The 24,807-nt window shown below is 47.7% G+C and overlaps 1 protein-coding gene across 2 annotated transcripts; it reads right to left on the bottom strand.

Moving 5' to 3' along the window:
- Window positions 1–463: 463 nt before the first annotated feature.
- On the bottom strand, window positions 464–24,449 carry CA6 (carbonic anhydrase 6). 2 transcript variants are annotated; one of them, XM_036256536.1, is made up of 8 exons: window positions 24,330–24,449; window positions 20,919–21,098; window positions 13,364–13,512; window positions 12,587–12,679; window positions 8,819–8,888; window positions 4,982–5,139; window positions 2,978–3,101; window positions 464–595 (listed from the first exon to the last, which is right to left on the bottom strand). In XM_036256536.1, the coding sequence occupies exons 1-8, from the start codon at window positions 24,406–24,408 to the stop codon at window positions 489–491; spliced, it is 960 nt and encodes a 319-aa protein (XP_036112429.1). In that variant the 5' UTR covers window positions 24,409–24,449; the 3' UTR covers window positions 464–488. The 2 variants fall into 2 exon arrangements, with proteins under 2 accessions (XP_036112429.1, XP_036112430.1); XM_036256537.1 differs by lacking the exon at window positions 20,919–21,098.
- Window positions 24,450–24,807: the final 358 nt, after the last annotated feature.

Raw genomic sequence — 24,807 nt, forward strand, 5'->3', positions numbered from 1 at the left:
TCTCAGGTGTGGTCACTGCTCCAGACCTCCCTACTGACAGCCCCAGGTACAAATCTCTCCTTTTTCTGAATCTTGGTCCTGGAAATCCCTCCCAGCTTGATCTCTGTCACATCACCTGATCCCTCAGGGTAGGAAAAGGAAGGGATATTTGAAGTGTTATACAAAGGAAAAGAGAAATTTTCCAATGACAGATTTCCCAAGTTATTTATTACATCTAAATGCTACAGGGAGGTTTATAATTTAGAAAGATCAAAGTGCATGATTTGACAGGAAGGTAGTCAGACCTTTACATTTCTATTCCAATCCATTTCCGTTGGTGGTGTCTACCTGAAATTCCTTCTTATACATTTCAACCATCTCATGTCCTTTTGCGGAGGACGATTTCCACTGTATTAATCAGAAATTCATTGGGTGCTTCAAGGGGAGTGGCGCGATCAGACCAACAGGAGTCCTTGGAGCTGGGAATGGGGGTACTAAAAAACTCATTATTAGCATTTTCTCTTCGCTTTCTTCTGTTCAACATGTCTTCTCAAGTAATCAAGGTTACTATCGATCTTGCGTAGGTAAGCCTGGAGCTCAGCGTCTAGAATATGTTCTATAAAAAGAAGAGTTCATGGAAAGAGGTCAAAACTCAGGACATGCTCATGAAAATAGAGTACATGGGACAGCCAGATACCCTTCCCTACACGTGAGTTCAAGGGAAGTGTGTGTGACTCCTCAGAATGCTCATGTGTCCCTCTGATTGGCTTGCAGCATCTTCACTGCATCTGAATTTAGGCTTGCAAGCTGCCAAAATCCAGGGGGTGGCATGAAGGTGGTTCTATGCTTGCGCCTTACTTTCTCGTGTGATGCCCAGTAACCCTTCCTTACCTTAGGGTACATAGGTGCTTTCTAATAAATAAATTGCCAGAGGTCTGTATTTGGCCATTGTCTTATTTTTGGAACTGACCTTGGTTTCTCATGTCATTCCTCGTTGACAGGTTGGTCATATTATAGAACTATGAGATACCTTGTGGGTCACCCAACCGCCTTGACTGGGGACAGTCACTGCTACATGGAAGTCTGGGCCTGAGGGCAGGTGGAGGGGGTGATGCCAGTTCTCTGTTCTCTCATCAGCAAAGGCAAACCATCATTCAGATCCTTCCACTGGGCTGTGGGAAGAAGCCTTCTTACTGTCTACTGGGAGTTACAGTAATAACCCTAAGCAATGAGTCTCAGAAGGGCCACAGTGGACCTACAGGCAAACAGAGACATGGAGCACTGTGGTCTAAGAGGTACCGGTAGCCCTGGCCAGTTTGGCTCAACAGTTAGAGCTTCAGCCCATGGATGAGTCACGGGTTCAATTCCAGTCATGGGCATGTGCCTCAGTTGCGGTTTGTGTCCGGCCTTGGTCAGGGTCGTGCGGGAGGTGGCCATTTAATGTGTCCCTCTCACGTCGATGGTTATTTCTCTCTCCCTCTCTTTCTCTCCCCTCCCTCCCACTCTATCTGAAGAAAAATGGAAAAATATCCTCAGGTGAGGATTTAAAAAGAGATACTAGTATCTGGAACATCTGTGTTCCTTCATGAGGGTATATTGGCGTGACACCCCACCCCCTGCCAAGTAGACAAAGCATTTGAGATGTGGCATATGGTAAACTGTATAACCTGTGCCTGGTGCAAGAATAGTGTATCCCTGGCCAGGTGGCTCTGTTGGAGCAGAGTCCCTTACACCAAAAGGTTGCAGGTTCGATTCCCAGTCAGGACATATACCTAGGTTGTGGATTTAATCCCTGGTCAGGGCACGCACAGGAGGCAACCTATCAGTGTTTCTCTCTCACGTTGTTTTTCTCTCTCTCCCTTTTCCTCTCCCTCTAAAATCAATAAAAACATATCCTCAGGTGAGGACTAAAAAAAAAGAATAGTGTAAATTTTTATTTGGGGAAACAGGGGATCACAGCAAAATTAGAACAAGGAGGCAGATTGAGTCTAAGCTCCCTTTGGCTAGTCTGCTAGCAACTGGACCTGTTCAGGAAGATGCCACCATTTTGAAAGAGGAATCGTTACTGTTAACATCTATAGTATAGATAGTCTATAGTATAGATGAGGGACTATAATTATAGCTGGTATTGTTATTTTCTTTCTTAGTATTGCATTGGAGAAGCAAACCGATGTGAGGGAAGTTGATAAATAAACCAGGAAGGAGAGATGGGGAGAAAAGCACATGGGCCTTTATCTGAGGGGAGGGGTAATGTATAGAGATTCAAAAATCTTAAAAGAGACATGTAAAGTGAGGTAACATTGATTAGAGACCGATTCCATTGTGTTAGAAGACATAAAGGTGTCAGGAGTGGTAAACAGAAGTGGACTGTAGAGAAGCAGACAAAAAATAAAGATGGGAGAATTGTAGAACATTTATATTCTTACAACCACAGAAATGAGGTGAGCCAAGAACACAGTTGGCGCCTGACCCAGTGGATTAGCGATTCCAGGGGAATCGGACTGCCTGTACCTACTACATGCAGCATCCTGGTGTCAGCTTGATCCCCAAGAAAATGTGGCTAACAATATGCGGTCTGGTTAACCCTACCTTGAAGGAATGCAAAGGAGGAGTTGAGATGGGCCTGGGCTACAGACCAAGATAGAGGTGTGTGGGAAATAACTTAGGTTGGGTTATATAAGGGTAACCTGAGCCTACACTCCTGTGGGAGTGTCTGGATATTGCTGACATCTTACTCCTCCTGCTATCTTTGGCCAAGGCCAGGTACATAGTAAATCATACAGTCGGTCACCCATCCTCATTAACTCCTCTGTTCTACTCACAGGCGTCACAGCCTGGACTGGGAAAATGAGTCATCCCTTTGCCAAGCCCTGTACAAATTGAGCCTCCTGCTGCTTAGATGACTCTCTTTCCCTTTCTGTTGCCAGAAGAGGTAGGTCCACCAAAGAAGGAAGAAAATGGGAGTCAACAAATTGCAAAGAATAAGTAAGAGTCTTACGACGATTACGGTGATACATGAAGTTGGCTTCCACCACTCTGTCGTTCAGGGGCTGTGTCCTGCGGTAATCATTGCGGATGGTCTTGTTCCGGTGATCCAATAAGGAATTCTCTAGCTTCCAAATCTGCAGGCAACAGGAAATGAATTATGGAGAGAAAGAGACACTGGGTGATTTAAAAGTTTAGTTGGAAATTTAACTAGATCTTGGGTTTAGAGGAGGTTCTGGGTGTACCATATGTCAGGCACAGGATATTCATCCATTTATTTTTCCAAACATTTCTTTCTAATCGTTTTCTATGAGTATTTGGTCAACAGTAGAAAGGAGAGAAAGAAGTAAACAGAGACATATCAAGTAGCAAGCTCAATTTTTCTTTTTTCTGATATCTGTATTTTGTCTACATCCTTGAAAGGCATTCTTACTGCATGTGTACTCCTAGACCAGCTATTTATTTCTCTTGGTGCTTTGAAAATATTATTTCACTGCTTTTTGACTTTCACTGTTGCTATGTTGAATCAACTCTCAGTATAATTGTGCCCTTTTCATGATCACCTGGCTTTTCTCTCTGATTTTTAAAATTTTTTCTTTGTCTTTGATATTTTGTGGTTTCACTGTGATATGTTTAATGAGTAGTTTTTTAAAAATCTACATTGACTCATTGGGCTTACTGAATATATGACTTTGTGTCTCTCAGCTCTTCTGAAAACTTGTCAGCCAATATTTCTCAAGTTGTATCTCTTCTCTATGCAATGACTCTTCTCCTAGAGCTTCAACCAGATATTTGTTAGATCTTTTCACTATATTCTGTCTCTTTACTTCTTTTTCACATTTCCATCTCTTTTTAACTTTGTGCTTCATTTTAGATAATTTTCTCAGTTCTGTGTTTCAGTTTACTGATTCTTTCTTGAACTGTGTCAAAAATGCTATTAAATCCATTCATTGTGTTGTTAAGTTACTATCTTTTCATTTCTGGAAATTCTATTTGGGTGTGTTTTTTTCAGGTCTACTTGGTCATTTTTAAACTATTTTGTTCTTATCTCAAATTTAAAACTCATATTAAATATACTGAATATGTATATATTATGCATTTTACATATATGCTAACATTCTTATTCTATATTGTTTGATAATTTTGCTGTCTGAAATCTTTGTAGGTCTCTTTCTGTTGACACTCACTCATAGTGTCTTTTCCATGTGTATTTTTTTAAAATATTTTTAATTGAGCTCATTTTAGATAACTTTGTGGAAATTCTGCAGTATATGGATTTAAGGTGCACTTTTCCAGAGATAACTTACATTTGCTTCTATTAGATATCTGAGGCACTTCCAACCTGGTTGGCAACATTTGTGTATGTGGGTACCCTTGAATAAGCCTTTCCACCTTTTTCTGGAGTAGGGAGATGAAAAGTTTAGGAAAAAGAAATATTCTTTCCTGTGGAAGAATATCACCCAAAAGGAAATGTCACCTTTGTTTTGTAACCTCAGTTCATCTGTCCTTTATTTAACTCAACAAGTATTTTTGTGCCTCTGCTATGCTGGAGGACAAAAGACTACTGATACGGCTCTCCTCCTCAGAAGGCTCCAGGTCCTGTAGCATAGTAAGACCTGAAGTGAAGCTGTCCAGCTTGCACAAAGCCTTTCATGAAGTTAGAATATCAGCTCCGCGAGGACAGGGATTCTGTGTCTCAAGGGCCTAGGACAGGGCCTCAGAGCAACACTCAGTGGATACTGTCCTTCACTAGGCAACGCTTCTCCCCCGACCTGGACCAGGCTCCTCCTGTCCTTTTGCTGTATCGACTGTGGTTCCTTGGATTCGCGATGCCTGCTGCCCACCTCTGCCACAGCACTGGTAAGACCACCCATGGCAATGTAGGCGAGGCACAGCAGCCCTGTACACAGAAACACCGTGGGGCCCAGGTGTCGGCACTATGGGAGACTGAGGGGAGCACTCTTGTTAGCCAGGCATTCGGAAGGGGAGGCTTTGGTGAAGTGATGCCACACATTACCTGTGCCTTGGAGAGCAGGACAGAATCCGCCAGCAGAAACCACTGGACGTTCTCAGTACAGGGAGGAGTGGTGAGTGAGCCCTGGTAGCTGTAGTAGTAGCGGAGGTTTTCGGGCAGCATGTCCTGAATGTCAAGGCCCCTCAGAACTGTGCTTTGTCCTACCGGAAGGGACCACAGATAAAGAAATATAGAGACTGCTGCTGCCCCTTGGGCGGACAGCTCAGGCGGACCTCACCATATCTCCTGATCTAACCAGAACATGGAAGCTAATTATTGGGAACCATTTCCCCAGTTTTCTGCTTCCTGGAAGGGGTGAAGAGCAAGGACTTTGAGGAGAGACCCGCTCAGCTACCTCCTCCTGGCTGAGTGCCCCGGCTGGGTGCTCAGTCCTGTGTTGCTCTGAGGGTAAAGAGGAACGTGTTTATCAGGTGCTGGCATGGAACCAGCATACAGGAAGGTACTCATGAGTGTAGCTGTCATTGTCGTCGTCACTGTTCGGCCGAGGATAAATGAAAACAATCAACAATGACTCCTAGTGGCTTCTGGGTAAGTGTCCTCAAAGAAGGAACAAAATTCCTTGGTTTGGACTCATTTAGAATTGGGTAGATAGAGATTAGAAAGGCAGAATTAGAACCAAGCATGGGGGTCCAGGCTCAGCCACAGGTGGGGTGTAGGAGAGGGATTCTGCAGGGGGTCTGAAGTCTCCATAGCACCCACACCCATTGCTGCATCTGGAGATTTCTCCTGTTGTTCACATCAGTCTGAGCTCAGCATGAAACTATCAGAGCAACATGGAGTTGAGTTGAATTTCACTTCACTTTCACTGAGCACTTTTGCATTTGATACATACATAAATAGGCTTGTTTAACCAAAGCCATGAAGTCTAATAGTGTATAAACCCATGAGTAAGCAGAAGATTTCTGATTTTTTGTTACTGGAAAGATTTCAAGATATAACTTCTTGAAGGGCTCTATCGCATAGATTTAGTTTTATAACTCTAATATATTTAAGTGAGTTAAGAACTTCAGAGACTGCCCTGGCTGGTTTGGCTCAGCAGTTAGAGTGTTGGCCTGTGGTCTGGAGAGACCCAGGTTCGTTTCCCACTAGGGGTACATACCTCGATTGCAATTTGTCCCCAGCCCTGATTGGGTTGTGTGGGTGGCAAGCACTCGATGTGTCCCTTTCACGTCGATGTTTCTCGCTCCCTCCCTCCCTCCCACTCTTTCTGAACAAAATATCAAAAAATGTCCTCGGGTGAGGATAATAAAAAAAAAAACTTCAGAGACACTGTGGAAAAGAATATGGCTGTTCCTTTAAAAATTAAACAGAATTACCTTATAATCCAGTAATTCCACTTCTGGGTATATACACAAAAAGAGGTAAAAACCATAGGGTTTGGTTTGGGTGTGGGAGCAATGAAAAGAAGAAAACCAAGAATGAGTCCAGGCCCTGGCCCGTGTGGCTCAGTTGGTTGGTGTCGTCCTGGGCACCCAAAGGTTGCCGGTTCCATTCCCGGTTAGGGCACGTGCCCCAGTTGTGGGCTCAGCCCACGGTAGGGGATGTCCAGTCAGTGTTCATTCTCGCATCAGTGTTTCTCCCTGTCCCTTTCCCTTCCTGTCTCTCTAAACAATAAAAATATCTAAGAAAGAAAAAAAACATGATCCCCGGATCGGGGCATAAACAATGGATAGATGATGAGGTTCTTTGCTGAGATGAGAAAGTGAGTTTAGAAAGAACCCTGGAAAGAGATGGGAATACAGAATTATGTTTGAGCTATGTTGAGTGTTCAGTCTATATGGCAATATCAAACAGGTGGATAAAGGATGGGAGTTCAGAAAGAGGGCAGTATTGATCAGAAGCAGAATTTATTGAATTGGAGAAGGAACTCTATCAGTTAGTAGAAATTGAACATCTGAGGTCAGTGAATTCAAGGAAACTCCGCTATACCATAGGCCTGTGCTTTCTCCTGCTTGCTTTGTTCATGGCCCACAAATTAGCCAGATGGTTCTTGTGTCCACTTTGCCTCGCCTGGCCTGCCTGATACCACCACTGTGTGGGGGACCAGATACAGATTTTTGGAAGCCACAGACTAGAAATGGCAATTCAGGTCGTAGGACTGGATGGAGTTGCAAGGAAAGACAGAGTTGAGAACACTCCAACATTAGAGCAGAAGCCAGAAACAGAGAGCAGAGCCAGGGTGTGGGGGTGGGGTGTGGCCAGAATGAGAGCCAAGAGTAATGGATCATTGTTTAAAGGTTAAGAGAAGAGGAGAAAACTGGCCAGTAGATATGAAAGCAGGGGGCACCTGGAAGGGTCCATGGAGAGGTGGGGCCAGCTTAGGGTGGGTGGGGAAAGGGAACAGGAGGGACCATTACACAACTCTTTCAGGGGACTTGGAAATGGTTTGGAAGCTGGGGGAATGGCAGGGTCCAGAGATACTTTTATTTGTTTGTGTTTTGAGGTGGAAGGTATTGGAGCAGAACTGTTTGCTGAGCAGAATGATCCACGGCAGGGTAAGAAATTGATGCAGGGGAGCGGGATGGAGAAAAGGCCCTGGAGTGAGGGGTGTTGGACAGGATCCTGGACTTTCCTCCATTGTAATGGGTGGGGACATGGAGTTTGGTCAGGTGCAGGCAGGTAAAGAAGATGAGTCTGCCTGGCTGGTGTGGCTCAGTGGATGAGCATCTTCCTGGCACCAGAGTCATCGGTTTGATTCCTGGTCAGGGCACGTGGCCTGGGTTGCCAGCTCGATCCCCAGTAGGGCGTGAGCAGGAGGCAGTGAATTGATGATGCTTCTCTCTCTCATTGATATTTCTCTCTCTCCTTCTCCATTTCTCTCTCTAAAAAAATCAGTAAAAACATTTTTAAAAGGTGGCTTCTTCTCAGTGAAGAGGCAAGGCATCCACTCCAAGGAGCAGCTGAGACAGGGCAGAGGGGCTTTGGGAGAGAAGAGAAACCGTGAGTGTTAATTCTGGAGACGGGTAAAGCAAATGCCCAGAGTAGTAGTTTAAGATTTCTGGGCAGTATTAATACCTGTTCACATTTGTAGCTATCAGTGAAAATAGTACCAGTCCAATGCCTGTGCTTCTGTTCAGCCACCTTCAGCCATTTGGCTACAGGCTGGAAGCTGGTCAGGGGCTTTGGCAGGTGAGCTTGTGGAGGGTGGAGGGGCGAGGGCGTGGGGGGTGCTTGCCTGGGCCCGTCAGAATGATGGCCGGTGGCATCTGAGCCAGGTAAAGAGAGATGAAAGGCATCAGGCGTGGCTCGTAGTGAGAACGTGGAGGCCCATAGATTGGGGGTCAGGAGACTTGCGGAAGGGCGGGAACGGGAGTCAGGGAACTGGAGTCCGGGAGATGCGGCCAAAGTGAGATACAAGAAGCCAGATGGTGATTGCTCAAGGGTAAGAGTTGACCCTGAGAGTGGGTGATCCCTCTGACAAGAACTGGCCTTCTGGAGGCAGAGAGAAGGAAGACCAGCCCCTGTGTCTGTGTGTCCAGGCACAACGATGGGGGGCTTCAGTCCTGAGATTCTTCTCAGCTTGACACTGAGGGAGACTCCCCTCTCTAGGGACCAGGTCAGAGGTGAGAGTCACTTAAGTAAAGATAACACTGGCCATCCAGAATCCGAATCGACGGGTAGTTGATGAACAGCTTTCTCAGAGGGATTCAAGGTCTGAGCCAACAGAAGGAACTGCCAGAAAAAAAGCCTCGCACTGGGCGTGTCCGCAGCCCTGGCAGGGCTCATCTGCCACCTGCCCGCCAGCACCACCCTTCCCTGCCCCTTGCCCCCACCTTACACTCATTCTTCCCTCCTTCGGTCACTGTTGGCTTCCCTTACCTGCATGCCTGATGTTCATCAAGTGAGAAATGAAGTTGCTATAGTAAGTGTTTTCGGCATAGTCCTTGACCTGCAGGAGAGACACAGAGCAGAAAGCTAAGGGGGAAGAGCCTGCCTCCCTGTCCCCCTGATCCACCTGTTGGATTCTGGCTGATTGGGCAGAGCCGCGAGGGCTTGGGGAGGCAGCCATCTGTGCCCCGGTTGTGTTGGGGGACAATCTGGCTATTCTTTGCCACCAACCGCCTGGGCTTACCGGCCTCCTCCAGGGAGATGAGCTCAGAAGCATTTTGGCAACTTCTTGGTGACTGGGGATGTTCTCAAGGAATGGGCAGAATTTGCTGTTGGTATATCCCCAGTGACCCTATCAGGACTGGACTACTCCAATTCTGCCCACGGCCAGGCTGCTCTTCATTTTCTGTATGAGTGTTGACTTTTTTAAGTCAGAAAAGTTGCTTTTGGTAAAAAAAAAAGTCTATTTTCAGTGGTTCTTTTCAGTCACTGGGGTTAATCCAATTCTTCTTCCACTGTGTATAAATTCAGATTTCTGGGATTTATAATGGCCTCTTGTTATTTGTTTTCTAAATGTATCATGTATTTTTATTGTTCTTCTGTTCCACTTTTTGTGTTCAACAAATACTTCTAGTTTACTGTTTAACCAGGTCTAGTTATTTTCTTAGGGTTGCTGTAGTGATTGCAATATACAACTTATTTTGGTCAGGTTGATATTAATTCCAGTAAAATATAGCAACTTTGCTCCAATATACCTCTATTTCTTCCCCATCGCTCATCATCTATAATTACATCTACATATATTATGACCCAACAATACAGTGGTATTATTATTGCATTAAGCTATCTTATGGGTTTTGTTTTGGGGTTTGTTTGTGTGGTTTTTTTAGTGAAAAAATAGTATACATAGATGGTCTTTGGCATTTTACCCACCAATCTACCATTTCTGGCACTCTCTATTGCTATCTGTGGATCTGAGTTACTAACTGCTGTCATTTCCTTTCGGCCAGAAGGATTTCCTTTAATATTTCTTCTATGACAGGTCTGCTAGGAATGATCTCAATTTTTTTTTTCATCTTGGAATGCCTTTATTTTGCCTCATTTTTGAAGGGTGGTTTAGTACGTAGGCTTCCTGGTTGACAGCCATTCCACTGCCTCCTGATGAGAAGTCCGCTGTAATTGTACTGTCGGTCTGTGTGTATAACAAATTCTTTTTCTCTTGTTGCTTTCAGCAATTTGACTTTGATGTGTCTGGATGTTTATCAGACATGGGGTTTGTTGAGTTTCTTGGACCGGTAAATTAATGTTTCTCATCAAATTTGGGGAATTTTTTATCATTGTTTCTTCCACATTTTTTCTGTCGCTTTCTCTCCTTTCCTTCTGGGACTCCAATTACATAGATGTTGGGATTTGTGATCTTTGTCCCCATGTGTCTCTAAGGCTGTTTGTTTTTCTTCTTTTTTTATTCTTCAGGTTGAATAATTTATTTGAGCTACCTTCAGATGCACTGATTCTTTTCTTTTGCTGCCTCAAATATACGTTCAGCCCATGTCATGATTTTTTTTTTCATTTTGTTTATTATACTCTTCAGCTCTAGACTTTCCATTTGGTGCATTTTTTTTTATCCTCACCTGAGGACATTTTTTTTTTTTTTGCATTTATCTTCAGATAGAACTGGAGAGAGAGAGAGAGAGAGAGAGAGAGAGAGAGAGAGAGACATCGATGCGAGAGAGACACATCAAGTGGTTGCCACCCACACGAACCCAACCAGGGCTGGGGACGAACCACAACTGAGGTACGTGCCCTTAGCGGTAACCGAACTTGGGCCTCTCTGGTCTGCAGGCAGATGCTCTAACTGCTGAGCCAAACCAGCCAGGACCATTTGGTGCATTTTTATAGTTTCTGTTTCTCTCTTGAGAGTTTCCTTTTTTTTTTTTTTTGAATCATTGTCATTATGTTTTCCTTTAATTCTTTGAATGCAGTTTTTTCTTTTTAATCTTTGAACATATTTGTGATAGTTTTTTTAAAGTACTGTCTGCTAAATCCTCTGGGTCCACACAGGGTCAGTTTCTATTGACTGCTTTTTCTTCTCTTAAATGTGGATCACATTTTCTTATTTCTTTGCATGCCCAACTTTTAGTTGAAAACTGGATATTTTAGATAGTGCATGATAGCAAATATGAATTCTGATTTTTAAAAACTGTACTGAGGGGGGTGTGTGTGTGTGTGTGTGTGTGTGTGTGTGTCTGTCAAGTAACTTGCCTGGGATTTATCTGCAGGATGCGTCTTCCCAGCAGTATGTAACAGCTAATGTCTCTGTTCTACTCAGTTTTGTTTTTTTCTTAAAACAACAGAAAGTTCTTCTCTCCTAGTCCTGGAGGCTAAAAGTCTGAAATCACAGTGCCATGTGGCCATGCTCTCTCTGAAGGCTCCAGGGAAGATGTCCCCTTGCCTCTTTCAACTTCTGTTGTTGTAAGCACCCCTTGGTGTTCCTTGGCTGACCGCTGCATCACTCCATTCTGGGATTCGTCGTCACATGGCCTCCTTCCCTCCATATCCAGGTGTGTCTGTCTCTGCTCAGTTCTTAAATGTTGCTTTTGTTTTTTAGCCTGGATTCCTAGGGCTCACCTAGGGTCAGCACAGCTTGTGGTCAGTCAGTACTTTTAGCAGAGGTGATGCTCAAATGTCTTGAGCCTCTTAGATTTGCACCCTCTGCGGATAGAGCTGGGTGAGGGTTGAGAAGCACATTCCAAGTCCAGCCAGTTCTCAAGTTGGCCTCACCTTTTACTTCTCACCTCTTGGGAGGCTTACGGCTCCTCTGTGGCTCTCAGTTCCAGGACCTCTTCGGTAGATAATTTCTGATTGCTCCGCCGCTTGCTACTCTCCCCAGCTGGGACTGAACCACAGACTGTCAGAGCTGTGAGTTTTCCCTCTGTGTTCTGCCTTTCTGTCTAGTTTGCTACTTTTACTGACAACCCCTCCCCCCACCATGAGTTTCCAACTTATACCCCAATTCCAGTCAGTCCCTTACCCCCGGCAGTGCAGCTGCTGGTTTTCCTGTTCAGCTCCCCTGGTAAATCACCTTGCCCACCGAGTTAGAGGATGAGGTGGGAAGTCCACAGACTACCGGTGTTCTTATTCAAAATTCTAGCTATTTTTCACAAGTAAATGCCTGTTTGTCATTTACCTTTGGTCCATTTCCAGAACACTGATATGATTGTCCATAACAATTTTATTCAACTTAATTCTTTTTTTTTTTTTTTTTTTTTTTTGGTATATGCCCCTAGCAGGAACCGAACCCGAACTCTCTGGTCCGCAGGCCAATGCTCCAACCACTGAGCCAAACCGGCCAGGGCTATCCAACTTAATTCTTCTTTGGGGGGGACCGAATTCAGTGACTGACCACTTCTTGCCATGGAGCTGTAAGTCCCACACTCCAGACTTCCTTAGGTTGCAGAGATGTTGCCTTTACCTGGTGGGTCGCAGGTTTTCCCTTGTCCTCAGACTTGCTGATGCTCGGCTGTGATCCCAGCCGTTTGAAGTCCACTTGTCCAAGGTCCCCGTGTGCAGTAACACAGGAGGAACATGGTGAGTGTGAGCAAGGGCTAGAAAAGGGTAAATCTCCCGTCGACTCAGCATGTCCAAGGACTGTGAGCTCAGGACCGGATGAGGAGGGACAGGAAGGAAGACCCTTCATCTACACTTAACACCCGGATGGACGCCGATCTGTCCACCCGAGCACGCGGGGTGTCAGCCTACCTCAACAAGGGCTGCCAGCACGGCCAGACCATCCGGAGCGCTCTTGGCTATGTCGTAGCTACTGTATTTAGAATTGTAGTGAACAACGTGGATCTGGGGGGGCAAGAAAAAGTAGGTCAAGGGCAGGTCATACAGATTCTGAATGCTTCAGGTCTGCAGGGAAGGAGGAAAGCAAAGAAACTCCATCAAGGCCTCAGACCTCCCACACCAACGACACCAGCCTCCATGTCCCTCCATCTAGGCCACGAGACCTGTCAAGACCAGCAAGTTCTCCAAGAATGAGAAGAGCATGAGTGGGAGTCTGGGAATATGTCAATTTGAGGGCATGTCCCTGACCCCACCTCCCTCCAAGTAGACAAGCTGGCAGATCCAGAGGGACCATAGGTGGCTGCTGGGCTCTCCTGAGGTCTCTGTGCAGTGGACATGAGCCCCTTGCCCCAGGAGGCCACTGTGAGCCTGTGGTCATCCCGAGGACAGATCTAAGCAGGAGATGGAACCCAGAAAATCCAACACACAGAAATGCAGCTGGAAGTAAGGAGGGCTTGCCAACTGTTTGGGCTGTAGACTCTTGCCTGGCTGTGACTTCTGTGAGGGAGGGACCCCACCTGAACTCCCGGCACGTGGCAGTGATCAGTGCACAGTTGTGAATGAATGAAAACTGAACTCAACCTCAGGGGGACATGATTGTCACCACTGCACAGTCTTTGTGGCTGTTTTAGTAAGAGAAGGGACTGTGGGGTTTGAAGGCAGGCGGACCTGGTCGGGCCCTCAAGGTACCTCTGTCACATATCGGATTCCATCGAAGGTGTGCTCAGAGCCGCTGATCTCGGAGGACGCGCCACCCCAGTGGAAGTGCAGCTGCAGGGCTATGTACTCGACGCCAGTGGTGGTCGTCATGCGCATGGTGGGGGGCAGGCTGATCTGCACTGGAAGAGGAGACAAGGGGCAGCAGGTGGTGTGGGCAGGCGTGGATGGGTCGGGCCTACAGGTTAGGCCGCCTCCCTGGTCGCCTGTTCACTCCTGAGGCAAGCTGGCACTACAGACTGGCTTAGAATGCCGTGAGCAGTCACCCACAGTAGGAGGCGGCTGGCACACAGGGTGGCATGGGGCACGTGCACTGAGGAAGCTGGGCTGGGCTGGCACCTCTCCCAGGGCGCACACCTTCCCACCCAGAACCAGGAGGTCAGGGGCAGGCCCACAGAGGGGCAGGTCTAGCTTGTTGGCCCTGAGGGAGGGACGGGGCCCTGAGATAATGTGGCCAGTGGGAGTGGGAACCAGAGTGTTGCTTTCCACCTCTGGCCACTTTGGAATTTGCCTCTGGTGTAAGTATAGGAATCAGGGTCTCTTGGACTATTTTGATTACTTCTACTACCCAGAGTTGGCACCGTCTATAAGGCCAAGTTGAGGTCATTATCTTCTTCATGATGTAGTTAAAATCCTCCTCCCATGTAGCCTTCTAGAAATAGCCCAACTAACAGCCAGCTCCACTCCATGTACGACAGCAGCCCTGCAGGGCTCCAGCGCTCTTACTTCATGGACAAGGAAGCTGACCTGGGGAAGGTGGAAAGATGCTGAGTCACACCTTTCCCCAATCAGGGCAGAGCTGGGCCAGAACTGGGCATGGATGGATGTCACCAGTACAGGCCTCAACTTGTCTTCAGAGGACAAGAGACCAAATTCTGCAGTGTCAGGAAATACACAGACCCTTGGCTTGGCATTTAATCTGACTATATGATTATCAGTGGATAAGTCAGAATGTTAGGTTCTTGCCAACAGAAAAAATGGATGCCTCTTCTCCCTTCCTCCCCCCTCGTGCCCTGCAGTTTCTGTAGCAAGGTTGCAAGGGCGCTCTGGTCACACGACTGCCCTTCTTCATTGCACTGGCTCAGGCCTTAGAGAAATCTCTGTCTTCTGGAATGAACCAGGCAAAACGAAGACATGGGGAGAAGCACCATAGAGTGACTAAGAAAAATATCTATGAGGATATTATTTAGGACTTGGAAAGGGACAGGCCCCATCTTTCCTGTTAACAAGGTCTTTAAAGTCATCACAGACAGTTATAAATAAGTCAGTCTTCTAAAACAGCAAATATCAGGTGCTTGGTACCTGCCAAATGCTCCTTCTTCCCTTCCAACTTGTCTAAAGCATCAGGGAGCTGAGGTTACATTCCTAACGCAATGTGCTGCAATGCAGAAATCAGGCCTCCGAGATTTCCATGTGCCCTTTGGCAGGACAGGCACTTTGTATTCAGTGCTTAAAAGGTAGCCAGCCTCAAAATCAGTGCTCACACGGAAACAAATGGAAGAGCCCTTAAAAGGAGGTATGCAGAGTCTGCCATGCCAAGAAGTTGGAGAGCGAAGGACCAGGCCAGAGTTTTCTACATGGGCAGTTAGCCAGCCCTACAAGAGCAATAACAGAGAACTTGTTAAAACCCAATTTCCTGCAGACAAGGTCTCAATGATCAAGTTTGAGCAACAGGATCGCACAGGCCAAATAGAAAAAAATGACAGTAATTCTGAGCTTGTCCCTGTGCTTTTGAAAAGGTGAGGCCCAGTCTCTGTCTCCCAAAGTCAACCTGCTGCACCTTCCAGATCTTAAAAATTGATTTAACTTCCAGAAGAGATTGCTCCCCCTTGTTTGAAACTAATTTAACCAAGTTTTTATCAGACCAGAAAACCCACATGATCTAAGCATGTTCTGTGCTCAAGAAACAATGGCTTGCCCTGGCCGGTTTGGCTCAGTGGTTAGAGTGTCGGCCTGCGGTCCAGAGAGACCCGGGTTCGGTTCCCGCTAAGGGTATGTACCTCGGTTGCAGTTTGTCCCCGGCCCTGGTTGGTCGTGTGGGTGGCAACCACTCGATGTGACCCTTTCACGTCGATGTTTCTCTCTCTCTCTCGTCCTCTCTCTCCCTCCCACTCTATCTGAACAAAAAATGGAAAAATGTCCTCGGGTGAGGATTAAAAAAAAAAAAAGAAAAGAAACAACGGCTTAAGTGTCAGGGGTGTGAAAGTCAGAGACCCCGGCTGGAGACTAGGGGGATGTGGTGGGAAGTGTGATGTGGGGTCCTGGAGAGGACCCTGGACCAGAAAAGGGACGTTATGAAGAGGATGGAAACCGTGAGGACTGGAGAGCGGTTAATCGTGTTGTATCGGTGCAGCGTGGTTCTGGATGGAAAGATGTTAATGTTAGAGGAAGTGGACAAGGGGATATGGGAACTCTGTATTATTTTTGCAATTTTTCTAGACTAAATCTAGTTCAAAATAAGTTTTCAAAAATAGACAAACCCGTGTTGCTCCTGCAGAGCCTTCAAAGATCCAAACCTGCTCAGAACCTGCGTGAGTCCTGGGCGCCCCTCGGGGACCTGTCCTTCCACGCACAGATCTTTTCCCCTCGAATGCGTCTCATCTGGGCCGGGCTCTGGGCCAGGCATGGGACAGAGAGCTCAGTGAGAGATGGCCCCTCCTCTCAAGGAGCTCACGGGTGGAGGGCAGATAGCAGCTCTAGGGAGAACAGTGTTGTTTTCCCATTGAGCACTGAAAGCCCACTACCTCAGGCGTCACACTTTCTTGGAGCCTGTGAACATGTATTTGGGGGAATTAAAAGCATATATTAATCATGCCCTGGCCAGTTTGGCTCAGCGGTTAGAGGGTCGGCCCGTAGACCAGAGAGTCTCAGGTTCAATTCCAGTCAAGGGCACCTACCACAGTTGCAGTTGGTTCCAGCCCTGCTTGGGGCCATGTGGGAGGCAGCCAGTCAATGTGTGTCTCTCACATCAATGTTTCTCTCTCCCTCTCTTTCTCCCTCTCCCTCCCTCCCTCCCCCCTCTCCCTCACCCACTCCCACTCCCTCCCTCTCTCCTTCCCACCCTATCTGAAAAACAAGACAAAACATACATTAATCAGTACTGCTCCACCAACTATTACTAGTCTACAACAAAATAGAGAAACTGAGAATAAATTTAAGCAACTTATTTTATTTTATTTTTCTTTATTGATTTTAGAAAGAGAGGAAGGGAGAGGGAGACAGAGAAAAAGATAGAAATATCAATAAGAGAGAACATCGATTGGTCACCTCCTGAATGCCCACCACTGGGGATTGGGCCCACAACCTGGGCATGTGTCCTGACTGGGAATCAAACTGGCGACCATGGGTGGACGCTCAACCACTGAGCCACACCGGCCGGGCTTAAGCAACTTTTATAGCAATTTATCTCAACATCCAAAAGTGTTTTTAATTTCTTTTTATTGAAATGTAATTTATGTCTGTTTAATACTATAATAATAAAAATGGAGCACATAAAAATATAAAGTAGAATTTAAAATTAAAAACACAATACCATTTACATTAGCAACCCCCAAAAGTAAATACTCAGGTAGAAATCTAGCAAATAGGTACACAATCTATATGAGGAAAACTACCAAACTCAGATGACATAAATCAAAGAATTAAATAAATGGAAGGCTGTTATGTGTTCTTGGATAAGAAGGTTCAATATTGCCAAGGTGTCAGTTCTTCTCAACCTGATTTATAGGTTCAGTGAAATGCCAGTCAAAATCCCAGCAAGTTATTTTGTGGATATCAACAAACTGATTCTGAAAGTTACAGGAAGAGGCAAAAGACCCAGAATAGCCAATTCAATATTGAATAAGAAGAACAAAGTCAGAGACTAACACCAATTGACTTCAAGAGCAACTAAAAGACTAAAAAACAGGGCCTCAAGACAGTGAGGCACTGACTGGTTTGGCTCAGCAGTTGGAGTGTGGGCCCACGGACCAAAGAGTCTTGGGTTCGATTCTGGCCAAGGGCATTTACCTTGGTTGCGGTTTGGTCCCTGGCCTTGATCGGGGTTGTGCGGGAGGCAACCAGTCGATGTGCCTCTCTCACATTGATCTCTCCCACCCCCCCCATTCTATGTGAAGATAAATGAAAAAATATCCTTGAGTGAGGATTTAAAGAAAAAAAGAAAGACAGCGAGACATAGGTGAGAGCAGACAAACAGATCAGTGGAACAGAACAGAGGTCCCAGAACAGACACACAGTTACAGTCAACTGGTCTTGGATAAAGAAGCAAAGATGGTCTCTTCAGCAAATGGTGTTGGACATCCACATAGAAAAGAATAAATCTCGACACAGACTTTATGCCCTTCACCAAAATTAACTCAAAATGGATCACAGACCGAAATGTAAAACGCAAAACTATAAAACTTCTAGAAAATAACATTGGAGAAAACCTAGATGACCCTGAGCATTGTGATGCCTTTTTATTTATTTTTAAATTTTTTTATCTTTATTGTTGAAAGTATTACAGATGTCCCCTCTATTTTCCCCCATTAACCCCCGCTCCCACCCCCCTCCTGCTTTCCCCAAACTATTGTCTGTGTCCATGGGTTGTACATATATGCATATAAGTTCTTTGCTTTATCTCTTTCCAACTCCCCCACACCCCTTCCTCTGAGGTCTGTTCCCTACTTCCATGCCTCTGGATCTTTTTTTTTATCCTCACCTGAGGACATTTTTCTATTTTTTGTTCAGGTAGAGTGGGAGGGAGAGAGAGGAACAGAGAGAAAGAGAGAAACATCAATGTGAAAGGGACACATCGAGTGGCTGCCACCCACACGACCGACCAGGGCCGGGGACAAACTGCAACCGAGGTACATGCCCTTAGCGGGAACCGAACCTGGGTCTCTCCGGACTGCAGGCCAACACTCTAACCGCTGAGCCAAACCGGCCAGGGCTGGATCTATTTTGATTGACAGCTTATTTTGTTCATGATATTCCATAAATAAGTGAGATCATGTGGTACTTGTCTCTCTGATTGGTTTATTTCACTCAGCCTAATACTCTCCAGGTCCCTCCATGTCGTCTCAAAGGGTAGGAGATCTTTCTTCCTTACAGCTGCATAGTATTCCATTGTGTAAATGTACCACAGCTTTTTTATCCACTCATCTGTTGATGGACACTTGGGTTGTTTCCAGATCTTAGCAATTGTAAATAGTGCTGCTATGAACATAGGGGTGCATATATTCTTTCTGATTGTAATGCCTTTTTTAAAAAAATGTTTTTATTGATTTTTTAGAGAGAGCAGAAGGGAGAGAGAGATAGAAACATTGATGTGAGAGAGAAATATCAATTTGCTGCCTCCTGCACACCTCCCACTGGGGATCAAGCCCACAACCCAGGCATGTGCCCGGACCTGGAATCGAACCAGGACCTCTCAGTTCATGGGACAATGCTCAATCCACTGAGCCACACTGGCTAGGCTGATTGTGATGCCTTTATAAAACAACACCAAAGACATGGTTAATGAGAGAAATCACTGATAAGCTGGACTTTGCTAAAATTTAAAACTTCTGTTCTGCAAAAGACAGTATCAAGAGAATGAGAAGACAAGCCACAGACTGGGAGAAAATGTTTGCAAACTACACATCTGATAAAGGACTATTATCCAGAATATACATGAACTCTTGAAACTCAACAATAAGAAAACAAACCACCTGATTAGAAAATGGGCCAGGGACCTTAATAGACACTTCACCAAAGAAGTTATACAGACGGCAAGTAGGCCTGTGACAGGATGCTTCACATCGTAGGTCATCAGGGAAATACAGATTAAAATGACAAGGTGCACTGCACACCTGTTGGAACAGCCAAGAGCCAACGTCCAGAGCACTGACAACCCGCAGTGCTGGCGAAGCCGCGGAGCAGCGGGAACTGCACCCACGGCTGGTGGGAGTGCAGCCCGGTGCTGCCGCTTTGGAGAACAGCTCAGCAGCATCTTACAAAGCTAAACATTCTCTTGCAGGAGGATCCAGCAGTCACACCCCTGGGTATTACCCAATGGAGTTGAAAACGTATGTCCACACACACATCTGCACGTGGGTGTTTACAGCAGCCTTATTCATAATTGTCAAAACATGGACGCAATCAGACGTCCTTGAGTAGGTGGGCGGATAAGCGAACCGTGGACATGCAAACAGTGGAATACCATTAACGCTAAATAGAAACGAGCTATCAAGCCGTGAAAAGGCACCGAGGAACCTTCAACGCACATGACTAAGTGAAAGAAGCCGATCTGGAAAAGCCCACACGCTGTGTGATTCCAACTCTATGACATTCTGGACAAGGCAGAGCTATGGAGACAGCAGAAAGGTCAAGGTTGTCGGGCGGGGTGGAAGGAGATGACCCGCCAGAGCACAGAGCCTAACCAGGGCAGTGAAATGCCTCTGTGATATTACAACGACGATGTCATTACGTTTGCCCGACCCAGAGGCTGTGCAACACCAGGAGTGAACCCGAAGGAAACTGTGGGTTTGGGGTGATTATGACGTGTTAATGTAGGTTCATCCTTGGTAAAAAAAGAAAGAAATGTACCATTTTGGTGCGTGATGTGCATAATGGAGTGAGCCGTGCTTGCGGGAGAGGGCTGTGCTCTCCGCCTCATTTTCCCACAGACTACACCTGCTCTAAAACACAGTCCGTTAAAAGAGACCTTGGATAATATATATAAATAGGTAAGTAAATGTATAATTTATATCTTAGGTTCCAAAATACTAAAAGAACCCTGCAAAATCAAAGTTAATACATGTCTATGAACATCATGTCGACTTTATTGTTCAACTTGGTATTTATCAAAATTTCATTCGATTTCAAAATGTGCGGATTCAGTGTTTTCCCCTCCAGCAGACGTCCTGAATGTGTGTGGAGCTTGCTGAAAATGTACAGCCAGTGGTAACGAGCAGCCAATAATCTCAAAAGCTACATTATAAAACCCTTTCAAATGACTTCAGAGAAACGTGAACTGTGAGCGGATTGTTTGATTGCTATTCCTCTGAGACCCCGAAGGCACAGGCCGCTGGCCTCCAGGGGGTTCTGCGGACGTAAGGCATGGGTTTTACAGTTGTCCCGTCCAGCTTCTGAAGTGGGGGTCATCAAGACCCAGCTTTTCCTGTCTCACCTTCACTCCCTTTCTAGGAGGGAACAGAAAGCAAGAGCTTCTTTGAAGCCCCTGAGAAACACTGGGCCTGCCTGCTGGGTTCTCTGAGCTCATCAGACTCGGAGAAAATACAGATCAGACTGGCACAGAGCAGCAGAGCACGCGGGCGGGTTGGCCGTGCGGCGTCCAGTGTTGTCACTGTCCCCTGGATTTGCGGCTGGTGGGTCGAGTGAGCACAGGAGAGGCTGACAGGGACTGAGTCTAAGGACAGAGTCTGCACAACTTTGAAAGAGCCCCCTCGTTTCAAGGCCTTGACGCTGGTCAGCCCTCCAGCTCCCAGGCTGTACCCTAGACCCCCTGCTGACCCCCGTGGTTAGGAGCTTGTGGCCCGTCTCTTACCTGTGTGGCCGTTGTTGATCATGGAGAACTCGCCCCCCTGGACATCGTAGCCCGTCAGGTTCAGAGCCGGCAGGTCGGGGTTGTACCGCACCTTCTTCCTCTGCACGTTGATGGGCGACTGTCTCTTCCCCCCACAGGTAGGGTACTCCTTGGACCAGTGCTCCTCATCCAGCGCCCCCTCTGAGACAGGAGAGCACCAAGGGTGTCACAGCTCAGGGTGATGCCAGGCAGGGCCCTCCCTGGGGCACCTCACTTAGGGAGCAGGCTGGGGCCTGCAGCTCACAGCAGGGCCTGCCCAGCATGGGCCCCCAGCGGCCAGGCAGGGTGCCAAGGTCAAGGCCAGAGGTCTGCCTTCTAGAACACAGAGGCAGGGCCTCGGGAGGAAGCAGGAGGGGCATCTAAATCAACTCTTGAACCCTGGTGTCTGGAGCTGGGGCGCTGACTCCTAGCTTTGCTATTTCAACACCTGCACTGGGGACATAGTGTTATGAAAGTCTTGACTCGGCTTCTGGTTTCCCTTTGAAGGATTGTCAGGGACAAATGTATCAGGGGCTCCGTGGGCTTGGCGTCGCTGTGCTGCTCTCAGGGCCTCCTCCGGATGTCTTCCGATGGCACAGTTCCCTTCCCAGCCCCCAGCAGTGACGCGGCCCCTCACCCCCGACAACAGGACCTGCCACCTGCTTCCCAGCCCTTTTTAGTTGGTTCCCAGTACAGGGAAGACCACCTGAGTGCTTCCACCTATGGATTCAGATCAGGTTCCAAAATGAGTAAATAATTAGTTTAAAAATATCAAAGAAAGCCCTGGCTGGCATGGCTCAGTGGTTAGAGCGTCAGCCTGTGCACTGAAGGGTCTTGGGTTCGATTTCTGATCAAGGGCATGTACCTGCGTTGCAGGTTTGATCCCTGGCCCTGGTCGGGGCCCATGTGGGAGGTAATCAATTGATGTGTCTTTCTCACATTGTTGTTTCTCTCTCTCTCTTCCCCTCCCTTTCCCTTTCTCCCCCTCCCCCCTTTCCACTATCTCTAAACATCAATGGAAAAAATATCCTCGAGTGAGGATTAACAACAACAAAAAAATCTAAGTAAGGAACTGTATCTCTCTCACTAACCGTAGTGGAGAGAGTGATAGCCTCCAAACAGCTGTGGGTCTTGGCCTCACGCACCTGCAGTTGGGAACCCAAGTTCTCCTTCCCCCTGGGGTGTAGTTGCCTTTTAAGGGCACAGCTTATTTTCAGGAAGATGTTTGTGTTGGGGCCTTTCTCAGCTTCTTGGTTTTGCAATAGAAAAGACAGTTCTGCCCTTCCTATGTAGTATGCAAACCAGTTTTCAAACAATTCTTTCCTAGCCCAGCCGGTGTGGCTCAGTGGATTGAGCGTCCTCTCATGGACTGAGATGGCACATGCCCGGGTTTCGGGCTCAATCCCCAGCAGGGGGCATGCAGGAGGCAGCCGATGGATGTATCTCTCTCACATCAATGTTTCTCTCTCTCTAAAAAATAATAAAAAACATATTTAAACAATTCTTTCCTGGAGGCAGATGCCAGGATCAAGGCCAAGGTCTTGAGCACAGCTGAAGATCAGAGGGCTTTGCCCATGCCCTGCCTGCTTTGGGTGGGGAGTTCCTCAAGTATTCCCGACAGGCACTTGTAGTGGCCGCCCCCAAGTTCTCCGGGGCCCTTGGTAGCTTCCTTTTTTTCTTTTTCTTTTTTATTGATTTTTAGAGAGAGAGAAAGGGAGAGGGAGAGAGAGAGAGAAACATCAATGAGAGAGAACATTGATTGGCCGCCTCCTGCATGCCCACCCCTGGGGATTTGGCCCACAACCTGGGCATATGCCCTGACTGGGAATCGAACCGATGACCTCTTGGTGCCTGGGTCAATGCTCAACCACTGAGCCACACTGGCTGGGCCCTTGGTGGCTTTCTGAAGGCCCACAGTCTCCAAGGCCAGGCTGAGCTGAGGAGGACGACACCTCCCTGTTGGAATCCCCTCCCCCTCCCCCTCAGAGCAGTTCCACGGGCCTGTGTGGGACTCCTCTGGTCCAGAACTGAGCGGTTGGCCAGAGCCGGCCGCCCTGTCCCCTGGAGTTGGACTTTGAGTCTCCCTGCAGTGTTCCTAATTCTGTTGCTCTTAACAGGACACGTCTGCCCCGAATGTGTGCTTCCCCCAGAGTCCAGGGGTGGATTGTGCAGAGTGGGCTCCACACCGTGTTTGCTGCTGGTCCTGTGTCAGCCAGTGGACATGAGCGTCCTCTTGGGTCCCATCCCTCAGGGCAGCGCGGAAAAGATGGGGGGCGGGGAGGCAGGCGCGCTCTGCACTGACGCATGGAAGGGGTTTCGTGTCCAAACCCCACAGACGTGCTCTCCCTGTCTTTGGCTCCCACGTAGGCTAAGTGCCAGGGGCTTCAGTTTTGCATGTGAAAGTCGGGTTTCAGTGAAGTGGAGACTCAAGTGTCTGCGGGGCTGGGGCCCCCGGGGGAGGGCAGCTGGGGACTACCCGAAGGTCACGGATTCTGGGTAAACCACATCTCACGGAACCGCTGAGGAGACACTCGCGAACCCCGCACGCCTCTGTCAGGCTGCAGGCTGCCCTTCATTTCCTTTTGCTTTCCAGTCCTCACCCCAGGATGTTTCTATTGACTTTAGAGCGAGAGGAAGGGAAGGAGACAGAGAAACATCCATGTGACAGAATCACCCATCCCTTGTCTCCCTTACATCTGCTAACCAGGGATTGAGCCAGCAACCTAGGTATGTGCCTGACCGAAAATCGAACCCGCAACCTTTGGGTGTACAGAACAATGCTCCACCAGCCGAGCCACCCAGCCAGGGCTGCAGGCAGCCCTCTGGAACACCTTTGTTTTCCACTAACAGACCAAGAAAGCAAACGACTTGGCGGCCGGACACAGTGTGCAGGCTCCCAAACCTGCGCTGTGGGCAGGAAGGTTTAAGCACAAAGCTGCAGCCTGGCCGGCGTGGCTCAGTGGTTGAGCGTCGACCCTGCACCAAGAGGTCGCCGGTTTGATTCCTGGTCGGGCAAGTGCCCTGGCTGTGGGCCTGATTCCAGTGGGGGGCGTGCAGGAGGCGGCCAATCGATGTTTCTCTCTCTCTCTCCCTCTCCCCTCCTCTCTCTCTCCATAAATCAATAAAGAAAAAAAATTTTAACAAAAGAAAAGCTGCAGGTGAGCCCAAGTTCTGTGAGGGGAAGCCAGCTCCTCTGTCCTTGCTCGCAGTCTGAGTCCAGGGTGCCCTCCAGACCAGAGACGGGGAGTCGGCGATGGGCAGACCCCAGCGTAGGGACCGCACACAGTCGCACCCCCTGAAATGCCAGGCTTCACCATGGTCCTCAGAAGGGGGTGCCTGCCTCTTCACATGAGCATAACAAGGGACCCCGCAGCCCGTAGGGTGGGGGCTTACCTGAGTACGTCCACTCGGACCCGTGCTGGGCCAGGGCTCCCAGGAGGAGCAGAGACGTCAGTATTACCAGAGTCGTCATGGGGCTGCAGGTCTGGAACCAGGGCCGATGCAGGGAAGCTCTCCTTTTAAAAGCCTAAAAGCAAACTCACATTGACCGGGTCTGGCTGGGACGCCCACTGCTACGCCCACTGAACCTAGCACCTCCCACAGTGGCCCTTCTGACTCAGCTCACACGGTGAGGCCACGTGCGTGCCAGTCTCCTTCGGCGACATTACTGTGACCAGTGAGCCCATAGGTTTGGTGGTTCCATGAAGGGCCATGCAGGGCAGGCTTTGTGGCCGGGGAGCCGGGGAGGGACAGGCCCAAGGCAGGGAGAAGCGGAGTGCAGGCTCTGCTGGAACAGTGGTGCTTCCTTGCTCCCACTGAGCAGCACTCTGGGGCTGGGAAAGGGCATCACCCGGGCCTGATGATCCTTGTC

This window comes from Molossus molossus, unplaced genomic scaffold (assembly GCF_014108415.1).
Source record: "Molossus molossus isolate mMolMol1 unplaced genomic scaffold, mMolMol1.p scaffold_m16_p_12, whole genome shotgun sequence".
Classification (NCBI taxonomy): domain Eukaryota; kingdom Metazoa; phylum Chordata; class Mammalia; order Chiroptera; family Molossidae; genus Molossus; species Molossus molossus.

Excerpts from the sequence above, each read along its gene's own strand:
- CA6 (XM_036256536.1), bottom strand. The coding sequence starts at position 24,408 with ATGACGACTCTGGTAATACTGACGTCTCTGCTCCTCCTGGGAGCCCTG. Across the intron at positions 8,889-12,586 it reads TGCTGGCAGCCCTTGTTGAG|GTCAAGGACTATGCCGAAAA; the intron begins GTAGGCTGACAC and ends TCTCTCCTGCAG. Across the intron at positions 3,102-4,981 it reads TCCTGCTCTCCAAGGCACAG|ATTTGGAAGCTAGAGAATTC; the intron begins GTAATGTGTGGC and ends TGTTGCCTGCAG.